The sequence below is a fragment of the Gymnodraco acuticeps genome, unplaced genomic scaffold, assembly GCF_902827175.1.
Source record: "Gymnodraco acuticeps unplaced genomic scaffold, fGymAcu1.1, whole genome shotgun sequence".
Classification (NCBI taxonomy): domain Eukaryota; kingdom Metazoa; phylum Chordata; class Actinopteri; order Perciformes; family Bathydraconidae; genus Gymnodraco; species Gymnodraco acuticeps.
Window position 1 is genome coordinate 603,024 of NW_022992100.1, and position 23,671 is coordinate 626,694.

At 41.4% G+C, this 23,671-nt stretch overlaps 1 protein-coding gene across 1 annotated transcript in view; it reads right to left on the bottom strand.

Annotated features, from left to right (window-relative positions):
- The window catches only part of dlg3 (discs, large homolog 3 (Drosophila)), an 83,234-nt gene extending 60,364 nt beyond the window's left edge, over nt 1-22,870 (bottom strand). Inside the window, 4 exon segments of the mRNA XM_034202827.1 lie at nt 9,726-9,857; nt 14,738-14,823; nt 21,603-21,734; nt 22,642-22,870. Coding sequence (XP_034058718.1) covers nt 9,726-9,857; nt 14,738-14,823; nt 21,603-21,734; nt 22,642-22,684 — 393 coding nt within the window. The 5' untranslated portion in view covers nt 22,685-22,870.
- Nucleotides 22,871-23,671: the final 801 nt, after the last annotated feature.

Consider the following 23,671-nt stretch of genomic DNA (forward strand, 5'->3'; position numbering starts at 1 on the left):
TGGATACATGAATGCCATGTTGGATATTATCTCTACAGAGTTTTTGTTTGGTGCACATTCGCATGATACAGCAAGTGAGCAAGGATCCTTGGAAAGGAGAGGACCATATAGTATTGTACAGAGCGGTTAATCCATTAACGGTGACAACATACGATTGAACTTCATATGATCTTTACATAAATCACAATGCATATTTAGATATTCATTTGCTTCAATGTAAGTATGGAATAGAGATACTGGAAACGAGCAGAATATAGATTAGGTGGTAATACTGATGGAGAGTAAGATCTCCCTGTAAGCAATAAATGCTTACATAATCACATCTGCTGTGAGCTTTCAAATGTGTGAAACATGAAATAAGCCTGATTGGTCTAGAAGGAAAAGGTTGGCAATAAATTTAACAGGAACCGATAGAACGTGCCAATCTCCTCCTGCCTCCTCAAACCTCTCCTTGGTTGTAGTAATCTGCTAATATCAGCCAGGTTACGGCTGATATATGGGCTCAGCTCAGGGGGATCTCCTCCACTTCCAAATTTCAGCCTCCATTTTACCCCTGTACTTCTTCTCACCTATCTTCCTCCCAATGCCTCCCATTTCTAGCTAAAAACGAGATCAGACACAAACGGAGGGACTACAAACGATGCAGCGGCTAGCCGCAAATACGAGTCTACATAGACACATACTCATGCACAGCAAGAACCATTCCTTGAATCTCTTGCTCACCAAGCTACCCTTCCCCCACCCATGCTCACTCTAATGCTCGCATACCTTCCTTAATTAAAGACTGTGCTTCTGAAGCCGTTGTGACCTTTTATCAACTGTGATTTATAAATACATGTAAATAAATGGAGATAATATAAACAAAATGGAGTGCATGTGAAGAGGCAGTTTCATTCACACTGTGCGGCATGTATGAAACACAGATTACTGCTGATACTCCTTTTTTCCCTGACAACACATTTATTATATTGCGATTCTCCTCAGCAGAATGACTAAATAGGAAAAAAACGAAGGCTAAACAGGAAATGGAACTGGTATCAGAGATCGATTTCATCATCTCTTCCTCTACTCTGAGCCATATGAGCCACAATCCTAGAATTAATTTATCTCTGAGAAATCTATTTAATTCATCTAATGTTCGAAGACAGTAATGTCAAAGTAACCGACTATAGAGATCAATTCAAAATGATTCCAAACTGCCTCTCAGTGCTGTTTCAATGAATGAAAATGCACCATTTTTTGGCCTACGGTAGCTGCATCAGCGTAAGCCTTTGACGACATACACTTGGTGTGTTAAATGTATAAGCATTAGTCATCTGCCTCAAATCCAAACATGAAGATCATCTCCATGTGTGCAGGGGAACTGGATCAGTCCTGTTCTGTTCTCCTCACTCTGCCACCATCAGAGGAAGCACAGTCAACAAATGGGAAACTGAGGGCTTGAGATGAATACTAAATATGAATTCTCTCCCATAAAGCGACAGCTGATACATGATGGTCTCTGTTTTACTACAGCAGCAGCTCATCGGATCCCAGTCCTTCCTGCCAGGCCCCACTATCTAACAGAGTGAGGAACAAGAAGAAGATGAGTTACCTGGTCATACCACTCCCGGTTGGTACAGGTGCACTCGGGCCACCATCCTGCTTGTCCACTGGGGTGGTTGCCGTTTACTTTGGCGCCACACTTGGATTGGCCCTTTGGGTTGGGGCCTCCAGGGCCCCCACCAGACATAATCTTGCCCTTACTTCTCCCCAAAGTGCCCGATCCTCCTCCCATGCTTCCACCTCCCCCTGAGGCCGGAGGGGGTAAGGTCTGGCCTCCTCCGTACCCAGGTGGGTATCCATAGGGCTCGGCCTGCCACTCTCCTCCATACGACGGGGCGTCCATCCTACGCAGGGCAGACATACGGGTCACCTCATAACATTCGGGGCACTTGCAGCAGTGGTGGTGTTTGTGCATGCTGGCTGCGCTGGCTGGGCTGACGCTGAGCGGCGTGGCACTCTGTCTCTGCTGCCTCCTCAGATCTCACACAGCACGCTGTGATCGGCTCACAGAGCGCTAATGCCGACAGAAATAATACTAATCACAGGAATTTCTACAGATTTTCCCTTTTCGTCAAATCCTGTCACTCTCCTCTTTATTCCTCTCGGATGTAGAAAAAAAAAGATCAAGAGGGACGGTAAGCAGCAACAGGAAAACAAAAATACAAAATGGGCACGTAGTCTTTGTCCTCTTGACGTAGAAGATCAAAGGAAATATTCAAAATATTGTATACGACCACACAATCAGAGACCAGCCCCGATGGTAGAAATTTCCTCTTGCTTCTCTTGGTTCACAGTGATACGCATATAAATTCATAGATATATATATATATATTCTTTTGTTTATATATCATATATATTTACACACACAATTACATATAAAAATATTAATATAAACAGACAAGCACAAATACAGTTATGTACAGGGATAAATGTATATATATATAAATATCTATATGTGTGTGTACAAATATATATATAGATATATAAACAATATGTATAAATAAATGATATCCGCAGATGAAATCTTCCTCTGGTAATTCTTGGTATCTTCCCGTTCTGTCAAAATCTCACGGTTTTCCTCCTGCGTTGAAAAACGTTGTCTTTCTCTCTCTGTTTCTTTTCTCAGCCTGCAGAGAGGAGCTGAGCACTGGATCGCCTCTCAGCCAGCTTGCCCTAGATGTGGATTATTCAGATGGGTGCGAGCAAGCAAGAGGGAGATGGAGAGCGAGAGACACAGAGAGAAAGAGAGAGAGAGAGAGCGGCAGGGAGGGAGGGGGAGAGAGATACGTAGCAGCATCCCTCCAGCACCTCAGCCCTGACAGCCACAGCCAATCAACTGGCAGCGCTGCCATCAGCAGCAGCAGCACCAACAGGACTGAGCGCTTCACTAGCTGCTCTTAAAGGGGCCACAACCGCTAAAGCACACTGCTGCCTGCCTTGGGTGAAAAGGTACTGCTTCACAGATATAAAAGGCACAATGAAAACATTGTATTTATTCATTTCCTCAATTAAAAAGGTCAGAAAGTCGTAGTGTGCTGCATGTCATTGCTAAAGCTCGACCCCAATCCACTAATTGTGAGTCTAATCCATCTTTTTCATCAGACCAATGCAGCCAAAATCCAACTTACAGTGAGCACCCTGTCGCTCTGACTGGTCACTGTTCACCTCCACGGTCATCCCTAGTTCAGCTGCAGACTCAACAGCTTTCTTGAAAGTGATGGCAACCTGGGGCTCTGTGTCACAGCACACAGCTGCAAATTATCTCACAATATAAGCATGTGCAGCAGATGAAATCCCTTTTTCTCCTGAATATAACTAGACCTGCCTCTCAGCAGAGATGCCTTTGAAAGGCGCTGCATTACTTTCCATCACTCTTTACCCCTCTTCCTTTTTTAGCATTACTACTGGCAAAGCAGCACTACTGTTTAATTCATGTTACTGTTAAGTCCTGCCCATGTGCAGCAGGATTGGGTCAAAATAAGCACAGCGAGAGAAAACTGCACTTCTGAAGCCTCGCTTAACAACCATAGGGGAAATATTTTATGTTCACAATGATGACATCAACACATGTGTACGAAACCAACAAGATTACACGCTTGGGCTTCGAGTGGGTGGAGGAAGAGATTGAGAGTGAGAATGTGTGAGGGGTAAAAAGAGAGAAGGAGAGACTATATGGCTTTTATGTATCTGTGGCAGTTATATTTTCAGTAATGCGATTGGACTGCCTGTGAACCATTTTGCATGGTTATGAATTTGTGGGTTGATCACAGCTAGATATAAAACATCCTGACACTGAAGGTTTATTTTTTTAGAGACCTAAGAGGGAATGTTACAGTGTCGCCATTAAAGCACTGCATATATGCATTATTAATGGAATGTGACGGGGAACAGAGCTGGGTGTGTCTGCATGGGGGAGAGAGTATTTGTACATAGTCTGCATGTTACACTGCTCATACATGAAAGCTTTTTGTGTCAGCACATAAGACACAGTGCCTGTAAATTATAATTATAATAACGTGCATCTATGCATCCTTCCTGCTGAATTGAGCTGGATTTTCAGGCGACACTGCATTGTGTTGCAGTCGTACCAGGAGGCACACACAGCAGACGCACTGACACTAAATGACATGCAACACTAACTCACTTCATTGTAATGATATTATTTCAATGCAACCTACAGAGAATTGCCATCAGAGAGCAAAAAGCAGGAGCAACATTTTTAAATAGACCACTTAACCAGTGAATGCTTCAAGTTGCATGTCGGATGCAGCCACAAACCCTGCAGAAGCCAATCAGAGCAGAGGGGCGGGGCTTAGAAGCAGCGGCTTGAAAGGACGATGTAAGCATATCGATCACAGCACACATGATGACCGAGCACATGTTGCAACCATCCTTCCCTGTCCTCGCGCTGTCTCTCCTAAAAACTATCCACATAGTATTTGACTTACAGAGGGTTTGCAGTAAAATAACAACATACTGTACGACGCACACAGTGAGGAAATGGCAGGCAGGAGGATACACATCATATGGAGAGGAGAGGAAAAACATCCCCTGTGATGAATACACACATGACATCTTTATGGATGCCACACACACACACACACACACACAATGTGTATTGAGACATATTAAGTGACTAGGAGAAACACAACTGCTACCTTTAAATATTACATAATATAATATATTTAAAGAATTTGGTAGGTATTTTTAGCGTCAATAAATTGCTGGTTCTGTGTATCAGAAGGATTCCAGTAAGAGGAATACAGGACGCACTAATCCCCTTAGAGTTATTACAGTAAAGGTCTTAAAGGGTAATGTTGTTGTACATGTTGCTTTAGATATTTATAACCTTTTGTAATTTTTTATATTTCCTTCACGCTGTAATTTCTAAGAAAATGTATTTCTTCATAGCTTTTTCAGCTTCTTTAAGAGTAAACATTTCAGTAGAGAGGTGATAGTGTGAAATGCAAACTGCAGCCCTATTCACGTGGAATCAATTCCACATCAGTACAATATTGTGTAATCATATCCCATAGCAATGCAATAAATACAATCCTTGCACATGTTACATTTTTGTTGCGGTTGTGTAGCCTCAGTTTTGATTCGACTCAATTAAACTCATTTTTTCATGTTGTCGTTTTCAGTGTCCTTGTATTAGATTACATGACATTTTCAAATGTAATCTGCAGTTTATAACGTTATAAAACTGTCACCTATACAAGATTATTTTTCCGTTTGTAGGACATTGCCAAGGAATAATCAGTTACTGGCATATCCTTAATGGGAATACATAAATATTAGAAATGTAAAAAATGTAATGTTTATCTTTATGTTTTTTTAGATAACATGTGGACAAAATGTTTCCCTTTCAAATAATAGTGACACAACTTTTATCATAATTTCTGAAACAACATATTGTTACAAACACGGGAAGAACACCGCGCACTTGGGTATGATTGAACTGTTAGCTCGTAATTACACTCTGACTCAAATGTAATAACTATCCTGTAGAAAATACAATAAGAACCACTTGACTTTAGAAGACCCCAAAGAATAGCAATATTGTACTCCTTGGACTCATGGCTCTATAATATATAATAAACATCACGTATGCACATATGTGTATACATACATGAGTGAGTGGTGTGAGTATTAGTGTGCAGTCCTTGATAAATATTGTGACCAATTAAACAGCTTTGACTGGAAAGGAGTGGAGCAACAGCATTAGGTGATTTATCTTGTGAAATGAAAGCGCTAACCTCTGACCTTCTGTTGACAAATGAAAAAGAGGGACCTTTGATTTATGGCATAAACGGGGAAATTATCCAGTGCTTTTGAACGGAGATGCTTCCCGCATCCCAGCTTGCAGCTCCCCCAACACTATGAGCTCAGCCTCAGCCTGCACGGCCCTTATTACATAAACCCACCTGGACACCCTGTAACAAACACACACACACAAATACACACACACGTACTATCATAATGAGCATTACAACCCCCAACCACAGCACACACCATGTACTGAGCTTTTCAGTAATTTCTAGGCATTTCTCAGAGAAGACTACTCCTGTGTCACCTGACCGGATGCAGCACCATAAAAGGACAGTCGGTACTGAGGCAGTCTTAAAGAGGCAGCTCCATATCAACACGTACTGAGCCGCTCTACTGTAGCCTTAACTAACTGCAAGAGAGGGGAGCAAAATTCTCTCTCAGGCATCATTGCATCTTTGCAGAATCTGTAAATCTTTAGCAGAATCTTTACAGTGAATGCTTCCACTGCTCAATGAATCATAGCGTTGTGAATGTGGAGGGAGGGGGGTACATGGTAAAGCAAGAGAGACCCCAAGACAGGAAGCCAGTCAGACCCAGAGAAGAAAAGATACTCATCAGTTATGTACTAAAAGCTAATGTAACCTGCCAAAGAGCATCCACGATGCTCTCCTAGCAATGCAGACGCTGAAAACAAAAGCTAGATGGATAAGACTCCTATTAATAGGCCTCAGTGGCAGAGAACAGCTGCTCCACACACACAAACACACACAAAACACAGCACCTCAAACTGATGGAATAATGAGAGTAAAACATACACATGAAGCAAAATGAGAAGTGGAGGGATATACAAGATGACAAGAGTGGAAGATTGTTTCAGAGCCGCATGGCTAACGGAAAGCGTTATTTTTTTGCAGGCCCACAAAGAACGAGAGCTATGAAATGGAGTACTAGTAGGAGGTTAAGAGATGAGCTGACAGAAAGGTGAAGGTAGCTGATAAAATATGATAAAGGTGTTGTAGGTCCACGACAGACGCAATAACCGAGGAGAAACCAAACTAGGTGCCCTATGTGTGGGCAGAAATGCAATGACTAGAGGGGGCATTACTGAAGCATGGTGCTGAACAGAAGGGGGAGTAAAAATAGAGAAAATAAAATAGAGAGAGATGCCGAGAAAAAAACAAAGTGCTTATGTGTCCATGAGTGCATAGGAATGCAAAATAAACCCTGTGCAATTACCCATTCACCTTGTCACAGAGAGCATTGTGAAATCAGTGTGCTTGCTGAGTGTGCATCATCACGATTGTGCTCATATGCGTGCACGGTGTAAAAAGCAGAGCAGAAACAGAAAGCGAGAGAAAAAAACAAAACAAAGACACAAATTAAAAGAGGAATGAAAAAGACGGGATGAAAAACAGAGAAGCGAGGAGAGATAGATAGAGAGAGTCGGAGCAGTCTGTAGGGATGCAGGCGGGGGAGGAATGTGGTTTCCATGGCAACCCGAGGAAAGGCTGAGCTCTGGGTGTCCGTTCCAGCTCTGCACTGCACCGGCCCTCGCCTCTCAGCCGCCTTGCTCTCTCTCTCTCAGCCTCCCCCACTATATCTTCCTCTCTACACCCCCCCCCCCATTTCTCTCCCTTTCTTTCCCTCCTTCCTGTTCCCTGCGCCTCCTCAGCTCCCTCACCTCCCTCCTTCATGTGATGGAGGGAGTCACACACACACACTAACACACACCGTATAATTCACAGTCAACCTGTACTGTCACCGTATCTTTATGCAGACATTATCATGCGAGCACATTGAATCCATGTGCTCACAGCCTGCTTCTCCCCCTCTCTCACCCCCTCACCCCCTCACCCCCTCACGCCTCCACCCACTGCACTAGTTCTGGGCTCAGCTGAAAAGCCAACGCCTGCGGCCACTGTGCTGCCATGTGCCACTGGCCGTGTTGTAATGGGGAAGGCATGTGAACACAAGGGCTTTTAACAATACTGAGGAACACAGCTATATTGTATCAGATAAATCTCTATCAGGACATACGAGGACCGTTGCTCGTGTAAGCAGCAGGTTGACCACAAATCGTAGAGAAATTATTTTGGGAGATACACTTATTCACCTTCCTGCCAAGATTTATATTAAATGATCAATACAGATCTCATGTCTCAAGTGTAAAAATAAGAAATGGCACATTAACCACATTAACCTTAAAGATTTCCGATCTTTTGTATATGCAGATGAAGTAATGAGATGTAAAGCAGGTATTATTGAGCTTAAAAGGTGAATGTAGTCAGATTTTGTTTCTAATGCAGAGCTGTTTTCCCCTGTTTCTAGTCTGTATGCTAAGCTAACTGCCTGCTAGCTCTAGGTATATATTTAACAGACACATAGGAGAGGTATCGATCAAAATGTCAGCAAGCAAATACATGTGTTTCCCTAAAACTATATATTCCTTTTAATCTGTGTTATTAGCGCAGAGCAACAAGGAGAGCCTAAAACATAAACTAATACTTAAGAATGTAAGTGTTTTGCAGCTGCAGGTGAATAGTGATGACAAAATATTTACAAAATGGCTTTCACATAATTGCTATATGATTAAAGCTTAAAAACTATTAATTACTATGATCTGTACAAGCATAATAGATGCAAATTATCATTGTAGGTGTTGAATGCTGAAGAGAAAGTTAATTAAATCGTTTTAAAGAATGAAACATTAACATCAAAACAATTAACACAACATCTATTTGTGGACTACTTAGGCCCCGGCCACACGAGGACGAAAACGGCTAAACGCATAGGATTAACGCAATCGCAAAAAAGCTTCCGTCCACACGCAATATTCACCGGATAGTGTCTGTCCACACGGGACAGCTCCGTTTAGCTCCAACCGCTGGAGAAGCTGCAGTACATTATGCAGGAGCCTGTACGTGGCGCTGTAACTTCCTCCACAAAAGCAGCGAAGAAGCATGGTTGTCATGGTTGCCCTTCTGTTTATTCTCCGCGGTGGGGGCCGAGGGAACCGGGCAGAGTTTTTCGCCAGTCAACGTGTATTAAAGTTTAAATCTTCCGGACAAAATTACAAAAGTGCCGGTCAAAGGTCTTCTTTGTTATTTATTGAGCTTTAAAACAAATGAATAACGAATCTATATAATATAATAATAAAATACATGGAGCCTCTCTTTTTCCTCCCTCTCTTCGGCAGCGTGAGTGTCTGTCTCATGCAGCAGCTGATCCAGTAATGACTCTGAGTGACCCGCCGACAGTAAAAATAAACATATTTATAACTAGTTTAGATAGTTTTAGAGGTGTCTCCGTCCTGTCAGATTATACTTCACTCGCGTTTATGTCCATATCGAGAGAAAGATAAATAATCCAAATTCAGTGTGCAGTTTACTTTGACGCGGGGGTGAGCAGCAGAAGTGGGGAGAGGCGGGGCTATTGCCTCATCATTATCAGAAAATGATCGTATAGGGCGCACACACGGAGCCGTTGGACCCCCCAGAACGTGGCGTATGCCGTTCTATCCACCTTGGGACCCGTTATCGTTTCCGCAGTCGTTTAGTGCCGTATTCTGTCGTCCTCGTGTGGCCGAACGGTCTATATGACACTAAACAGTAACGCAAACGACCGTTTTCGTCCTCGTGTGGCCGGGGCCTTAGACTGCTTTGTGTGTTGTTTACCAGTCATGCCTCAACATCATAAAATGTTTAAAAGATCATCAACCTTCGTGAACAAAAATGTTTCATGATGATTTTGCTGGGGCACTTCTGGGATGCCTCACTAAACTGTCATGGTGAATGCGTAATCGTCACATCATGAGGTTCATTAGTATCTGCTTCTATTAGCAGCAGCTGCCTTTTCTTGTGTCTTTTCAGATCGCCCTAGGAAACTCCTTTTTGCTTTGCTTTACTCACTTTTGGTATGTCGACATGAGATAAAGTCACCAAGCCAGAAACTCGCTCCACTTTGTGAGGGCTCCTCCTGCTGGTCACTCGCACCCGAGACACACCCTCCTCCTGCTCTTCCTCTTCTCCATCATCATCCTCCTGTGGGACAAGAGTGAATACAAAGGGAATTTATAAAAGAAAAAACTTGTGGATACCAAAAATGACAATCATCGCAAATAAGATTAACGGTATAGTTCAACAAAATGTAATTTCTCATTTGCTCTTCAGCTGAGAGTCAAATAAGAACATTGATACTACTTGCACATCTGTAGGATTGTGAGTATATTTTCAGTGAGAAGATTGATACCACTCATTTCTGAGCGCTACATATGAACCTACAGCTAGCAGCTGGTTAGCTCAGCTTAGCAAAAAGACTGGACGCAGTTAAAAACAGCACGCATGACTGTCTGAACGTCTAAAATCTGCAGCCCCAAAACTCCCCAGTAAACATTGTAAAAATGTTTAGATAATAGTTTAAAAACACAGCCTTGCCAAGACTTTAGTAAGTCAGTAAACAGCGCCATGCTAGCTGCTTCCAGTCTGTATGCTAAGCTAAGCCAAAAGGCTGCTGGCTTTAGCTTCATATTCAGCACACAGACATTAGTGTAGTAAAAGGAGAGAGCCTTTGCAAAATCTAAAATGTGGAAATTATAGGGCAGAATAACACATCAACACAGGGCTATTTGTTGTGGAAACAGTCACCTGCTGAGCAGCACAGAAGTGGACGGTTCACTCCCTCTCATATTTATCACAAATCAAGTTCAATACAAAATAATTGCAAACTTGTCCCTTATCAAACTTAACGAAATAACACATTGTACTGAATGAAGATGGGGATACAATAAGTCCACAATTGCAATTTTTTTTGCAATTCATTGATACCAGTCACACCACTCCCAAAGTTTAGACCACACAGAACCTTAACTGACAGCAGAGGGCAGCTTTCCGAGAAGGCATTACATGTTCAAAGTTGGAAAAAAAGTTATATCAAAACAGCCCCAACGATTATCCAAACAAGGAGTGATGCCGTAGGCAATATTACAAATTAAAATGAAAGCTGCTCAAGTTAAAAAGACGATTGTTTGTATAAATACACATCTCTAAGCATACAGGTCAGGTGGCAGTGCCTGGCATTTCTGCAACTAACTGGCACCGACTTGCAAAGACACAACATATTTTCCTCAGTCGTTGCACTGGTATGAATCCTGTACTCTGCGTCCTGAGATGCTAAGTGAGTTTTTCATGACCACTTCATTCCCAAGTGGCTGAGCTGACAGGGAGGTCAACTGTCACAGCCCGAGCTGCCCGCTCTGTCTAATACATGCAACCCAGTGTGCACTATGCACACACACATACACACTCACATACAAACATGCACTTAAAAAGAAATGTGTAGACAGTCACATTTGAAATGAGTCCATCAATTAATAATTCAAGTCATACAATATTTAAATGTATGAAATGTTTCAGTTTCTTCATTGGTATTACTTTCTGAGTTATTCCCGGACTATCACACAATAATAAAGGTATTTGCAATCAAACACCAACATCTTTGTAGGTATAACATCAACAACATCACTAAAAACGGTTTTCCTCTACACCCTTCTTCTTTCTTTCATTTCTCCACTCTCACCTGCTACTCTGCACCAAATCAGGGAATTTGCAGACTCATTTAGTTTCCCTCCCATCCTCCACTCAGGTGACAACATGGCTGGAATACTGATGAGCCCCTCACTGGGTGTCCATTAAGCAGCTCTCTCCCTCTCAAACTTCCCCCTCTCTCTCTCTCTCTCTCTACAGGACGGTGCCTGGCCCCACAAGCAGCTGGGATCCAGAGAGGGAGCGATGTGGGGAAGGATCTGGAGCCAAGCTGCACTGAATTAGAAGCTTGACAGGGCGGATCACAGAACACACCGAGAGCAGCTCAGGATGGCAGAGGAAAGTTCAGACTACAGTCAGAGTTTGTGGGGTCTTTCGATAGGTGTCACAGATGTGACACTGCAACTGATCTAATGTGTTTCACCTATAAGAAAGTCCAATATTTTGTATTTTTGACTTTCTGTCTAAACAGGGAGAAGAAGTATGTCACATTGTGTAGATTGACATTTGCTGCTTTATCTGTACTTTATTAATTGAATGGCAAGTTTCATTAAGTAATAGTAGTGTACTGTACATATATATAGTAATACAAACTGATAAATGGTTAACTTAAAATAATTAACCAAATAAATGGAAAACTGACTGAAACAGATGGCTTAAAGTTATTTTGTTGTTCTAATTACATGGTAAATAGTTATAGCTATCCTAAAAGTAATTGATGAACCTTTTAAAATGCTTAAGGTAATAGGTAAATGTTTGAAAGAATCTGCTTCTACAATTCATAGTATTAGCATAAATGCAAAATTCCCTTAATATTGATGATTCCTTTCTGTAAAAGTATTGGAGCCAGTGTTCTACATGATATATATAACAGTACTAAATAATCTTCAAATATTGGATTTTATATTAGAAACAGTTTTAAATAACATCCAAACTAAAAATCACTTTTTAGAACATCATGGGTGCTCATGATAAACGTGTACTTAAGCCAATATGGCTGTTGTTCTACAGACACAAAAAAGAGAGCCACTGGACTAATCCTACATGTTAGGTCATAATGCTTTCAAATTCTTAAATATCAGAACTTATAATGTCAATATGGTGCCTACTATATCCTTTACTCAATGTCAAAAATGCATGAGATTCCTTTCTGTTGAAAATGCTGTCCCTTAGCAGAGCTTTTTGCGAAGTCATACACTGGACAACAATCTTCTGCTTTTAAACCTCCATTTAATAAAGTCGACTAAATGACAACTTTTTGATCGTTCCCCTGTGCAAAGGACCTTACATAATCCAGTTCAGACTTAGCACATGAATTTCAAAAACACATTGCCATTAAGTGATTGAGTGGAGGGAGGGGCTGTTAAGCACAAAGGAACAATGTTAGATTAAAGCTCTTATCTCATGTCAGGACTGAATTACATAATTTCACTATCCCCTTTATAACAAAAAAAAAACCTGAACGAGGGTTTGCACATACATATTTAGAAACATGCATTCAATAATTGTGACATCTTGTAAAGATCCCATCTACCAAACGCACGGTGGCTAATTCAAACCCAGAGCCACCTGTCCTGTTTAAAAAACTGGATCAGAGAGGTAAGGCCCTTTTGACTAATGTTTGACATCACATTCACTGGGTCAATAAGTGACCAATCAGAAAGTCCCAAATGTCCAAACAGGAAATGGACAAGGAGGTTCAGTGGGACGGTCAGAGGCAACTGTCAAGCACCAGGGAATTTCCTAATGAAGAGACCGAACATTTTGAACATACCCACTAAATGAGTTTAAGTCAGATACGGGCATGACAGTATTGTAATGAAATTCACTTGAAAATGTGGACTTTCATTTCTGATTAAAGTTGTGTCCTTAACAATAATAAATAGGGCATTGTGTATACCGCAACCCTAACCCAACCCTAACCCTAACTCACATCTAAGTAGAATAATACATTCACAACACTCAATGGACTATTGGGGTCAGGGTTATATCTAATTTGCTTTCTTACTGCATATGTGTCCCGTCTGTTTCACTATGGTTACAGTCATTTAAAGTGGTTCCTAATAGTGTGAGAGATATGTCCGTTTTTTGTGCTGGTAATTTTGAGACTTGATAAGCCTGCTGCATGTAACTGAAGTGCTTTTGTTACACATTTAAACTCAGAAAAGGGTTTCAAAATATTTCTAGTGGGCTCTTTTCACTTCTAAAGTATTTTTGAGTAGACTCTGTTCCCATTTCTGTTGTGTTAGTTATTTGAAAAAGAACTACTAATATCATATTTCTATGAATCAATACACTGTTGCATACTAGCATGCCTCTAAATGAATTCAACACAGAAAAATGTATTTAGTTTTATTAAATAAATGAACAAGTGACACTTGGCATCTCATGGATAATAATTGTGCAACAGTAACAGTACACGTAGGAAATGGCCTGCTGCTTTTCCTTTAATGAAATACGGCTTCTTTAAGACTTTAATAATTTAATTTAATTAGTCTGAGGTTTCAGTGGAGGAACCCTTTTTGTCGTTAAAAGGGATCAAAGCTGCCAATTGTGCCTTAAATTCAGTTAAAAAATGAAATTTGAAAACTGAAAATGAAATCAGTTTTTTGTTTGTGGCATCACAATGAACTAAACCCCCGTGCACTGCATGTAGACAAATGTTGCATGACAAATAAACAGAGATACACACAATAAGCAGCAGTTATCTTTTTTTTTGTTTCTTTCTAATTTCAAAAACAGGCCAGGGATCAATAGTAAACAGGCTTTAGAAGTCAGGCAAAGATCAATTACATTAACATTTTGGCATAACTGAAGAAGATGCAATATTAAATCATGCGAGTGACATGAAGTCAGCGGCTGTAAAGGATTCAGTGGAACTTCAAACCAAATTACCCTTATTTTTAACCCTTGTGTGGACTCTGTGATGCTCCTCAGTTAACTGCTGAATATGGTTTAAATCAGAGGGAGCTTTTCTCCTCTCAAAGCAGTTGCTGTATTTTGTGTCCTACAGTAAAAATATTCAAAATAACCACGTGACTGCAAACACTTGGCTGACTTCATGAGAGCGGCCCACTGATGATGAGCAAATGGTAATCAGCGTTCTTTTGACTCTGCCTAATTTCCTCTTCTCCTGTCAACCCATGTGATCCCTCCCTCCTGTTTTCCCCCCCGGCTGACACTCAATCTCCAGGTTGGAGTCAAAGCCACATTTTCTGCATGTAGAAGTGCGAGGGACCCAGGGAGTGACACCTTGTGTTGGCTGGAGTAACCTTTCTGCGCAGGCGAGAGCACGGCACACGGCAGCATGTGTGACACCAGATACAATGTAAACATTAAGCATATTTTCTCCAATCTATAATGTGAAGAAGGAAAATTACCTCCCACGCATCTTGCCTGCTGTCTTCTTTCACAACAGTTTGTTCTGTGTTCAGTTGCAAGGTCACCTCGTAACACTCTTGAATATCTGTGAGAAAAAAGAAAAAAATTGAGCGTGTTTTTTTGCGTAACTTGGATCATCATAAACAGATGTTTGTGTTTTTTTTAAACTTCATTTTATTTCCTGCTCACAACTTCTCAGCCAACGAAAGTGAGCAACTTTGTTTAAGTAAAAGAGTCCAGCGATCAATCATGGATACGTTGGGAATTGTTTTTCCTCAGTGGTGCACAGGGTGAAAACATGGGGGTGGGAGTCGTCTGTTGACATGGAAGTTATGTCTCCACATTTGCAAATGCTCTTCTTATCTTGCTGCAGAACTACATGACTCAGGTACTGACTGAGTAAATCATCAGCTCAGCCAGTCTAAGAGGCCCACGTACATATATTTCCTATTACCTGAACAACATGCCTCAGTCATTTCTCTACTTTTTATTCTTTTCAGTTCAACATCACCATGGATCAGTTACACTGTAGGTCTATCCATTGTTGTTGCTTTGAAGCTCCATTTTAGAGTAAGGGTACATGAGCGCTTACGCATGATGAATACATGAAGACACTGCCCCCTAGTTGAGTAGTGGGCAATCCATACCATGTAACATGCCTTGATTTGAGTGCTGTAGAAAGGGAAGTTGGTATTATATTTCACATTTTCACAAGGTATGTTTCATACTTTATGTGAGGAATTGACTTCACATATTTGTTAACAAGCCATATTGTGAATATAAGCTTGTGAAAGCAAAAAAGAACATGCCAGTAAATGTGAGAGGCTGTGCTGTAAGGCTTTGAGCTAAATGCTATCACACTCACAAATACAATGCTAATGTGCTGGCGTCTTTTCAGTATAATGTTTACCATGTTCACTATCCTAGTGATTAACATACGAACACTTTCTCAAACACCACAAAATACTATATGAGATTAGCATTATTAGCATCTTCGCGACACATTTCAGCATCTCTTTTGAAGTTTTTTCTTTTTCAGATGACTCTACTGTTGTCCTCCCTTCTCTTCTGGTCTCCACTCATGACCCTGCGGCTCATGACACGCCCATGTCCTGTGGTCACCTATTGAGTGGCAGCCGTTTGATGAGAATGAGCTGGGACAATTTTGCTGATGTCACACGCATACCTTTGTTACCGCACTGTTGACATCAAGAGGTTGCTGGAGAGTTCATAAACTTCCCAAAGTCAGGACATCACTCCCTGCTCAAGGACACATGTACAGGATCTGACATTTAAAATACACATATTAAAACATGTCTTTTTCAATAAACAATGTGACCTCTTTGTTGAAACAGTCTAATAAAGTTCTCTCTGTATGCATGCGTGTGTGTGTGTGTGTGTGTGTGTGTGTGTGTGTGTGTGTGTGTGTGTGTGTGTGTGTGTGTGTGTGTGTGTGTGTGTGTGTGTGTGTGTGTGTGTGTGTGTGGCCTAGCATTACTATACTTGTGGGGACTTAAATCTGTTTACACAGTCACGTGTGGGGACTCGCCTCCCTTATGGGGACAAATTGGAGGTCCCCATGAGGGGAATCATTAATTTTAGGGTGAAGACTTAGTTAGGTTTAGGGTTAGGGTAAGGGTAAGGGTAAGGGTTAGGGTTAGGCATGTGTTGGTTATGTTAAGGTTAGGATAAGTCTCCAGGAAATGCATGTAAGTCAATGTAATGTACCTTGAAGTGATGTATACACGGTATGTGTGTGTGTGTGAGAGAGAGAGAGAGAGAGAGATAGAGAGAGAGAGAGAGAGAGAGATAAGAGTCAGTATGTCCCACAAAACACTGCAAGAACAAAAGTGTAAGAATGGAGCATGTGACTCATCCCTGTGTCTGAATGTGGAGGAGTGAAGTCATGTGTGGGAAGAGGAGTTGGTTGCCCAGCTGACTAAAGAGCAATCTCACTAACACAAACTCTTATTGGCAATATATGCACACACACAAACACACACACAAGCTGTAGGGCCTACCTGCATACAGGCACCAACACAAATACCTACAATGACGCTAGAACATAATTTAGATGCAGCATAAAGTTAGAAATTACTACATTCTTTTGAGCAACGGGAGTATAATGAGTATGCGACTTAACTCCAAGACAAACATCTAGATATTAAAATGGAGTTAGATACATTTCTTGCCTAAACGTATCAATATAGTTATGTATTGGCTATAAAAGGAGACATGTTGTTGGAACGATCTACACATATATTGAGTCATTTGACCCATTGTTCATATGAGATAATCTACAGTAGTTAACTCATCTTTTAAATAGGCTTTGAAAATGTTGCATCTGCTAAGTCTTACAGGGTTTTGCTCTGCAGCTGCATTGCGCACACCTGGCTTGCTTTCACATTACTAACACTTCTAATTAAATATTGTTCAGCTATTCCTGGCAGAGGTAACAAAACAGAGAAAGGTGCTCAATCAGGTCTTGAAGTGTTTTGAGCTCGAGATTCACAGTCACACAAAGTACAGAGAGTTTTTGTTTAACTATGACTTTCCAAAAGAAAACCAAACCGTTCCAACCCTCACGGACCACATAAATTCCTGACTATGGAAAGAAATACATAATGCAAGCCAGAAGTCTCTTTCAGAGGACTTTTTGATGTTGGGTGTATTTTAGGATAGCCTGATCTGAGCTCTAAGCCTTTTTGTCACAGTGATAGGGGGTTTCCATGCAAGAAAAGTATTTGTGTGAGTTAGGCCTCTCCTTTTTGTCATGTACCTATTCAATTAGACGGAGTCATCTCTGTATTGTCTGCCTGGGTGAATCATACAGAAAGAGAATGCAACTGGATTCTTACATGATGGTGAGCAAGACATAGCTCACTAGAATAACACATTCACAGAAAACTAGGTCACGATTTCAAGGCATAGGAAACAATTCACCCCCTTGTCACTGCCTCGATAACCACTCCCCAGGCATTTAGGGTCTTCCGCAATTTAACATGTCTGTCAGTATGTGTGCCCTAACTCCCTGCAGCCCCCCTAGCCTCCCACTGCATGTTTGTACGTAGGAACAAAAGGGTGGACGCACAGTTAAGGCAACCTTTGTTCGTGAATGTGCAACCATGCAGACATCCAATCAAGCGGCCTGTACTGAACCTTCCCACACTGCATCAAACACCTTTCTACTTCCCACAGTGCAGAGACAGAGAAACATATAAGGCATAAACTAACTGTACTTTAATATCAGCAGAGAGCTGTCTTCTGATCTTCTCAATCTGAAACATTATTCTCTTGTTAATTATCTGTCTGCTGTTGTTCCGTAAAAAGAAACACAAAATGTGCCGAACTGAACGGGTTCACATGGCCCTGAGCATGTGAAGGCAAACACAACAAGAGAGGATGAGTAATGTTTATACAGCACTGTATTCTTATTAGTGCAGTGAACCGGCTGCTCCTCCGCTCTGCCTTCCCTGATGAGAACCACATGTTGAACGAAGGCCTGCACCTGAGACACCGCGGCCAGAGGCCTCCTCTTCCTCTACCTTCACACTCTGCACAGATTATCACCAGAGAGCCAGGAGAGTTGTTGAAGAGGCTTGGCATGATGGCCAGGAGCAGTTTATTTTGCCGCCTGCCTCTGGCTCTGCCCTGATTGAATATACTGTGTAAGGAATGTTTGGCATCCTGATTTGGGAAGTGAAATCCTCTCCAAGTCTCATTAACTTAAATCTTAAGTCTCATTGTGCTTTTTGGGTGTGTTATATAGGTTTTTGTGCATGTAAATAGTTTGCAAAGGCTTTCCAAAGTTTGCTCCATTTGCAGTTTCTCTCCCACACACTCCCCCCTGCCGGAAACGCATCAATAGCCGCTTTCACACCAAGCACTTTGCCGTACTTAGTGCCCCGGCACTTAGTACCCCAGGGCACTAAGTACCAATCACGTTCACACCGGAGTACTTTTCCCTGAGGGAAGATTACGTAAATGAGCCGCTGACGTCACTTCGTCTTCTTCTGCTTTGGGTTTACTGGCAGGCTGCAAACAACTTCACGGCGTATACTGCCACCCGAAGTCCCCGGACGGAAGTCCCCGGAGTTGCCTTCCGAGTAAATCGCCAGAACGCCGACACCTCCTCATCACTCCACCACTCTCATGTTTTTTTTTGTGTTGCCATAATTTATTCTCTCTCCGTTGGTGCGTGGGGCTAATGCTAATGCTAATAATGCTAATGCCAGCAAATACAATGGCGGCTTCAAAAAACTTTTTTGTTTTACGGGGCGTGGTTTGCAATTCGCCCAGCCAATAGAAATTGGTACTTTTTTGGTATTACCTCTTTACCAGGCATTAAAAATGGGGGTAAAAGTTCCCGGCACTAAGTACTCTTTTTGGTGTGAACGTGACATAAGGGGTACTAACGGAACTAAACGGGAAAAGTACGGGGAACAGTACTCCGGTGTGAACGCGCCTAATCGGACTCCTTTGTTTACTTTGTAACAGAATGACATCACTATGTAACACTTGCGCTTCTATTGGCTAGTGCTCCAATACATTGTACATGATGATAGGCCAACGAACGGGACCAATCACTACAGAGCCAGCCAGCTAACCAATCAGATCAGACTGGGCTCTGGTTTCAGACAGAGGGTGAAAAGAGGTGCTGCAGCACAGGCAGTATGAGAAAGATAAATACTTTTTTGAACATTAAAGCATGGAGACATGTCGCAGTAGAGGCACATAATACAAATATGAACCTGAACATGAGCATAAAATGTCCAAAATAAATAGCAAGGTAGATTACATCTGTAACAATAATGGGTTACTGTTGCAAGCCTGCTAACAAGAACTCTTCAAGCTTCCATCATTTACGCCCTGTAGAGGCTTTTTTTTACAATTCCATGCGATGAATTTACTAGTAGCTACTTACTACCTTGAGCCAAATACTTTATGGTCTCTTGATATTTCTTAACTGTACATGTTGATAAGGAAGGTCGGATAAATGCATTATGGGATTGTTAAGCAATAAAAGAAGCACCAGTTGTGTCTTCTGATCCGTCAAAAAAAGGATGCATATCAAAAGGCTTTGAGATGAGACTTCCTAACCTGTTTAGCCACATTTGCTTTTCAAATATTGACTTTGAATTATGGGATACAAAAAAAGACACCCGTCCGACCCCACATGCAAAACCAGTAACCCATCCCGTTTTCATTGCAGTACGAACTAGGTACTATCATTTGTATCATTGAGTATTCTTTGTTAAAATGGGGATCGGCCTATCTGCCAAACAACATGGAATAATGTTGGTTCACTATTGCTTTAGATAAATCACTAGTAAATGTCATGTTATATTTCTTTTACTGCTGCCTGGGCCTCCCCTCCCCCTCAGCTCCCTAGCAGTGGGTCAGCAGTAGCAACAGCAGAGCCGAGGGCAGGCGTTGTTATAAAATGGCTGTGGTAATTAGAAAGACCACTCAACCATCGGTTAAGCTGAAGTAATGTGCCTCATCTGCTCTAAAAAGAACTCAGATTCACATTGGCTTCCCTGAGCCTCTTTCGAAAACACCAACGTTGTGAAGAAGTGAAGCTGGTAAATATAGTGGCTGTAGCAGAAGCTATGCACACTTAAGGGTGTTTTCATTAAGAAGCAGTTTATAGCCTTCTGGAAATGGTGAGTTTTTCAATGACCTACAATTTGTTGATGTAAGTTATGGTTATGGTACATAAAAAAATCAAGTCAAGGAAATAAATGTGCTCTTACAGTGTAACTATGAATGTACAACAACTCGGTCTATAGATAGACTGTGTTGTGGTTGGCTTTATTGGGTTTTTCATTACAATGCTAGTATGTTACAGAGGAAACCTTTGTGAGGCAAACTGAAAGGCCTCTTTCATAAGACTTAATTGGGAAACATTTAGACCAAGTTAACTTCTCATACAAATTAATACAACCTGACCATGTCGGTATCCTTTCCTGCCTGCAGCCAACATGACAACAAATATCAGAGTATGGAAGCTACACTAAATCACTTTCAACAACCGAGTGTAGTAAACCATAAAAAATAGCTCATTAACCCCCAAAACACACCAGGAGCGTCTGCGCCGCGTTACGTTGCGGCTGCGCCACGCTGCGACCTCCTCCTGCGTCAACACACACCAGACGCGTTTCAAAACGTTGCGGAAGCGGAGCGTCGTGTGTGCAGCCTCGCAGTTGTTGTTGATTTTGGAATATTTCCTGGACATTTGTACTTCTACAAGTAAGTAGGCTATACGTAGTTAAATGGTTTATGTTTGTGTCTGTTTAAATCGTGTTTATTGTTGTTATTTCCTATTTTGTTGTGTTGTAGACTACAGACACAGTTAATAATAATTGTAATATTCCAGTTATAAACGACATGAATCAAAGATGTGTTGCTGTATTTTAGTGGTAAAAAAATATGCATTCATCATCATAATTATTCTATATATATATCATTTACAGTGCCTGTAAAGAGAACGCTGGCATGTATTCTCCTACTTGAAAGACTACGGGGGGGGGGTGGGGGGAGGAGTTTATCTTACGGCTGCGCCGCGGCAAAAATAGGATTCATCCTAATTTTAGAGAAGCGCTGCGCCGAGCCGCTTCTGGGACGCGAGCCGTAACGCGGCGCGTGTGGTGTAATAGCACCCATTGACTAGAGTGGCCGCGATCCTTACGACCGCCGCGGCGCGGCCGTAACGCGACGCAGACGCTCCTGGTGTGTTTTGGGGGTTAGAAGGAAGGGGGATGAACAGGAAAAGTTATTTAGAAAGTTCACACGGCAAAAACTCTGATGTCATTTAAGCTAAAGGGAAAAGTGTCCCTTCTACAAAACAAGTTTTTCTCTTACCAAGAAGGGCATGGAACAGCTGGCTGCCCAGTATTGAGGAGACTTTGCCCACGCTGGTCTTCAGGGCCTGCTCCTCTGGGTTGGTCAGGTTGGCCTGGTAGTGTCTGAGCAGCCCCACTGCTCGCTGTGTGTCTGCCAAACAAAATAAATGCATTTCTTAGGACAACAGCTGAAAAGAGCCTATGCTGGCAGTCATTCGTGACAGGGTTGAGGGTGAATTTGGTTACATTAAATATGTATGGTATTGTTTTTTTAAAGCAATAGAATATGAAAAGCAACAGGATACCCCTTTAAATCGGTTAGGTCTGCAACTTGTGATTATTTTCTATAATCACATACGATACAGAAATGTTTTATGATTGTTAAAAAAGGAAGAACATGGGGAGAAAGAGAAGCCATTTCAGACATTCTTTAATATATGATCCTTATAGTTACAAAAACATTTTAAGTGTAAGATAGAAAAGGAGCTGTAAAAAGTGATGTTGTAACATGATGAAGTAGCTATACACAGGAAGCAACAACTTCATGTTATACTCTCTCAGACAGATGGTTAACTCTAAATGTGAGATTGTCCTTTTTAGAAAATCTATTATAATGTTTTATATTTGACTTGACTGTTGTGTGTTACATTCCCCTGCAGAGCACATTAAAAAGGTATTTTTCTCTTGCAACACGACTGTACAGCTGGTTGTTGAACCCGGTGGTTGGTGAGGAACTCAGCAGAGATGATGCTCATGCACGGAGGTAAATCAACAACTTCACAGTTTCTGAACATCTGAGCGAAAGAACTGGCAGAACAGTTCACTCCTGGCCGGAAGTTGCTCAATTCCCAGTTACAGTATTTCACTTGTATCATTCCCTAAGGAAAAGAACATTCCCGTTTTCCTCTATGGACTATAACTGAGGTAAGAGGAACAATGAAAACCCGTACACAAACTTTCATAAACTCCTGAGCTGGCATTACACTAAAACTTAACCGAGACTTACTACAAAACGTAGACACGTGATGTAGATGTAACGTGATGTTAACGGTACTCACCATATTTATGCACCATGGTGTGGTCAACTCCGCAAAAAGTCATGTAAATTACAGTTTCGGGGTTTTTTTTTAGGAAGAAAAATAATTACAGTATTAGTCCCGGATAATTATACAACCATAACGGTCGCCTCCTTCACAACAAGTGAGAGGTTGAGTTTAAAATCCAGCCTGGACACTCCCCGTCTGTCTGAAGTGTTTCTGCAGCAGAGGTCCACACCCACAGGCAGGGGTTGAAATGTGACAAGAGGAGACTGTTTACTTCATGTCAACTTTCCAAAGTTTTTGGGCAGAAAACGGTCCCAGTGCGTGACATGTTTCTCCTCCCCTCACACACATGCCTCGCCTTCATGGATCACGGCCCTGTGGTTTCGCTTCATATGGACAGTGTAGTGTGAGTATTTAAACTAGCTGCATATAATTAGCTTTGATGGACTTCCCATTACATTATGGGTGATTAATTAGTTAATGAAATATAAAAAAAAAATATCTTCGGGTTATATTTTTCTCTCTTCAGCCCAAAATCGCCTCTTCTCCATTACTCTTGTTTAAACGTTAGCATTGTGTGCCATCTAGCGGTGTGTGAAAGTGTTGCTACGAAATCACAGGTAAATGATAACTTATTTACTAATGACTAATCCTAAAAAAAACAACTGGGATGTGTATTAAAAAAAATGTTTGACTATTCTCAGATTTTCTGAAAAAAGATATTAAGTAATAAATATTAAGAGATAATAAAACAAATTATTTTTCTTTCAGGATTCTGACATTAAAGTCAGAACTCAAAATGTATCATTCCTTTTTTTAAATGTTTCTTATATGTGGCCCTAATCCTCTTGAACAAAGTTATATTCGCATACAAAGCAGAGGAAGCCTGATTGGGATTCACGACTACAAGTTTAAAAAATGAAACAAAACAAACTCTGGGGGTGTGGAGTGATAATTAAATGAGTTAAACAGACCTTTGTAGCCCGTTTCTCATCCCTGCTGGAGGCTGTCAGTTTGATTATAGTTTAGCTGCTACCTACTAGCT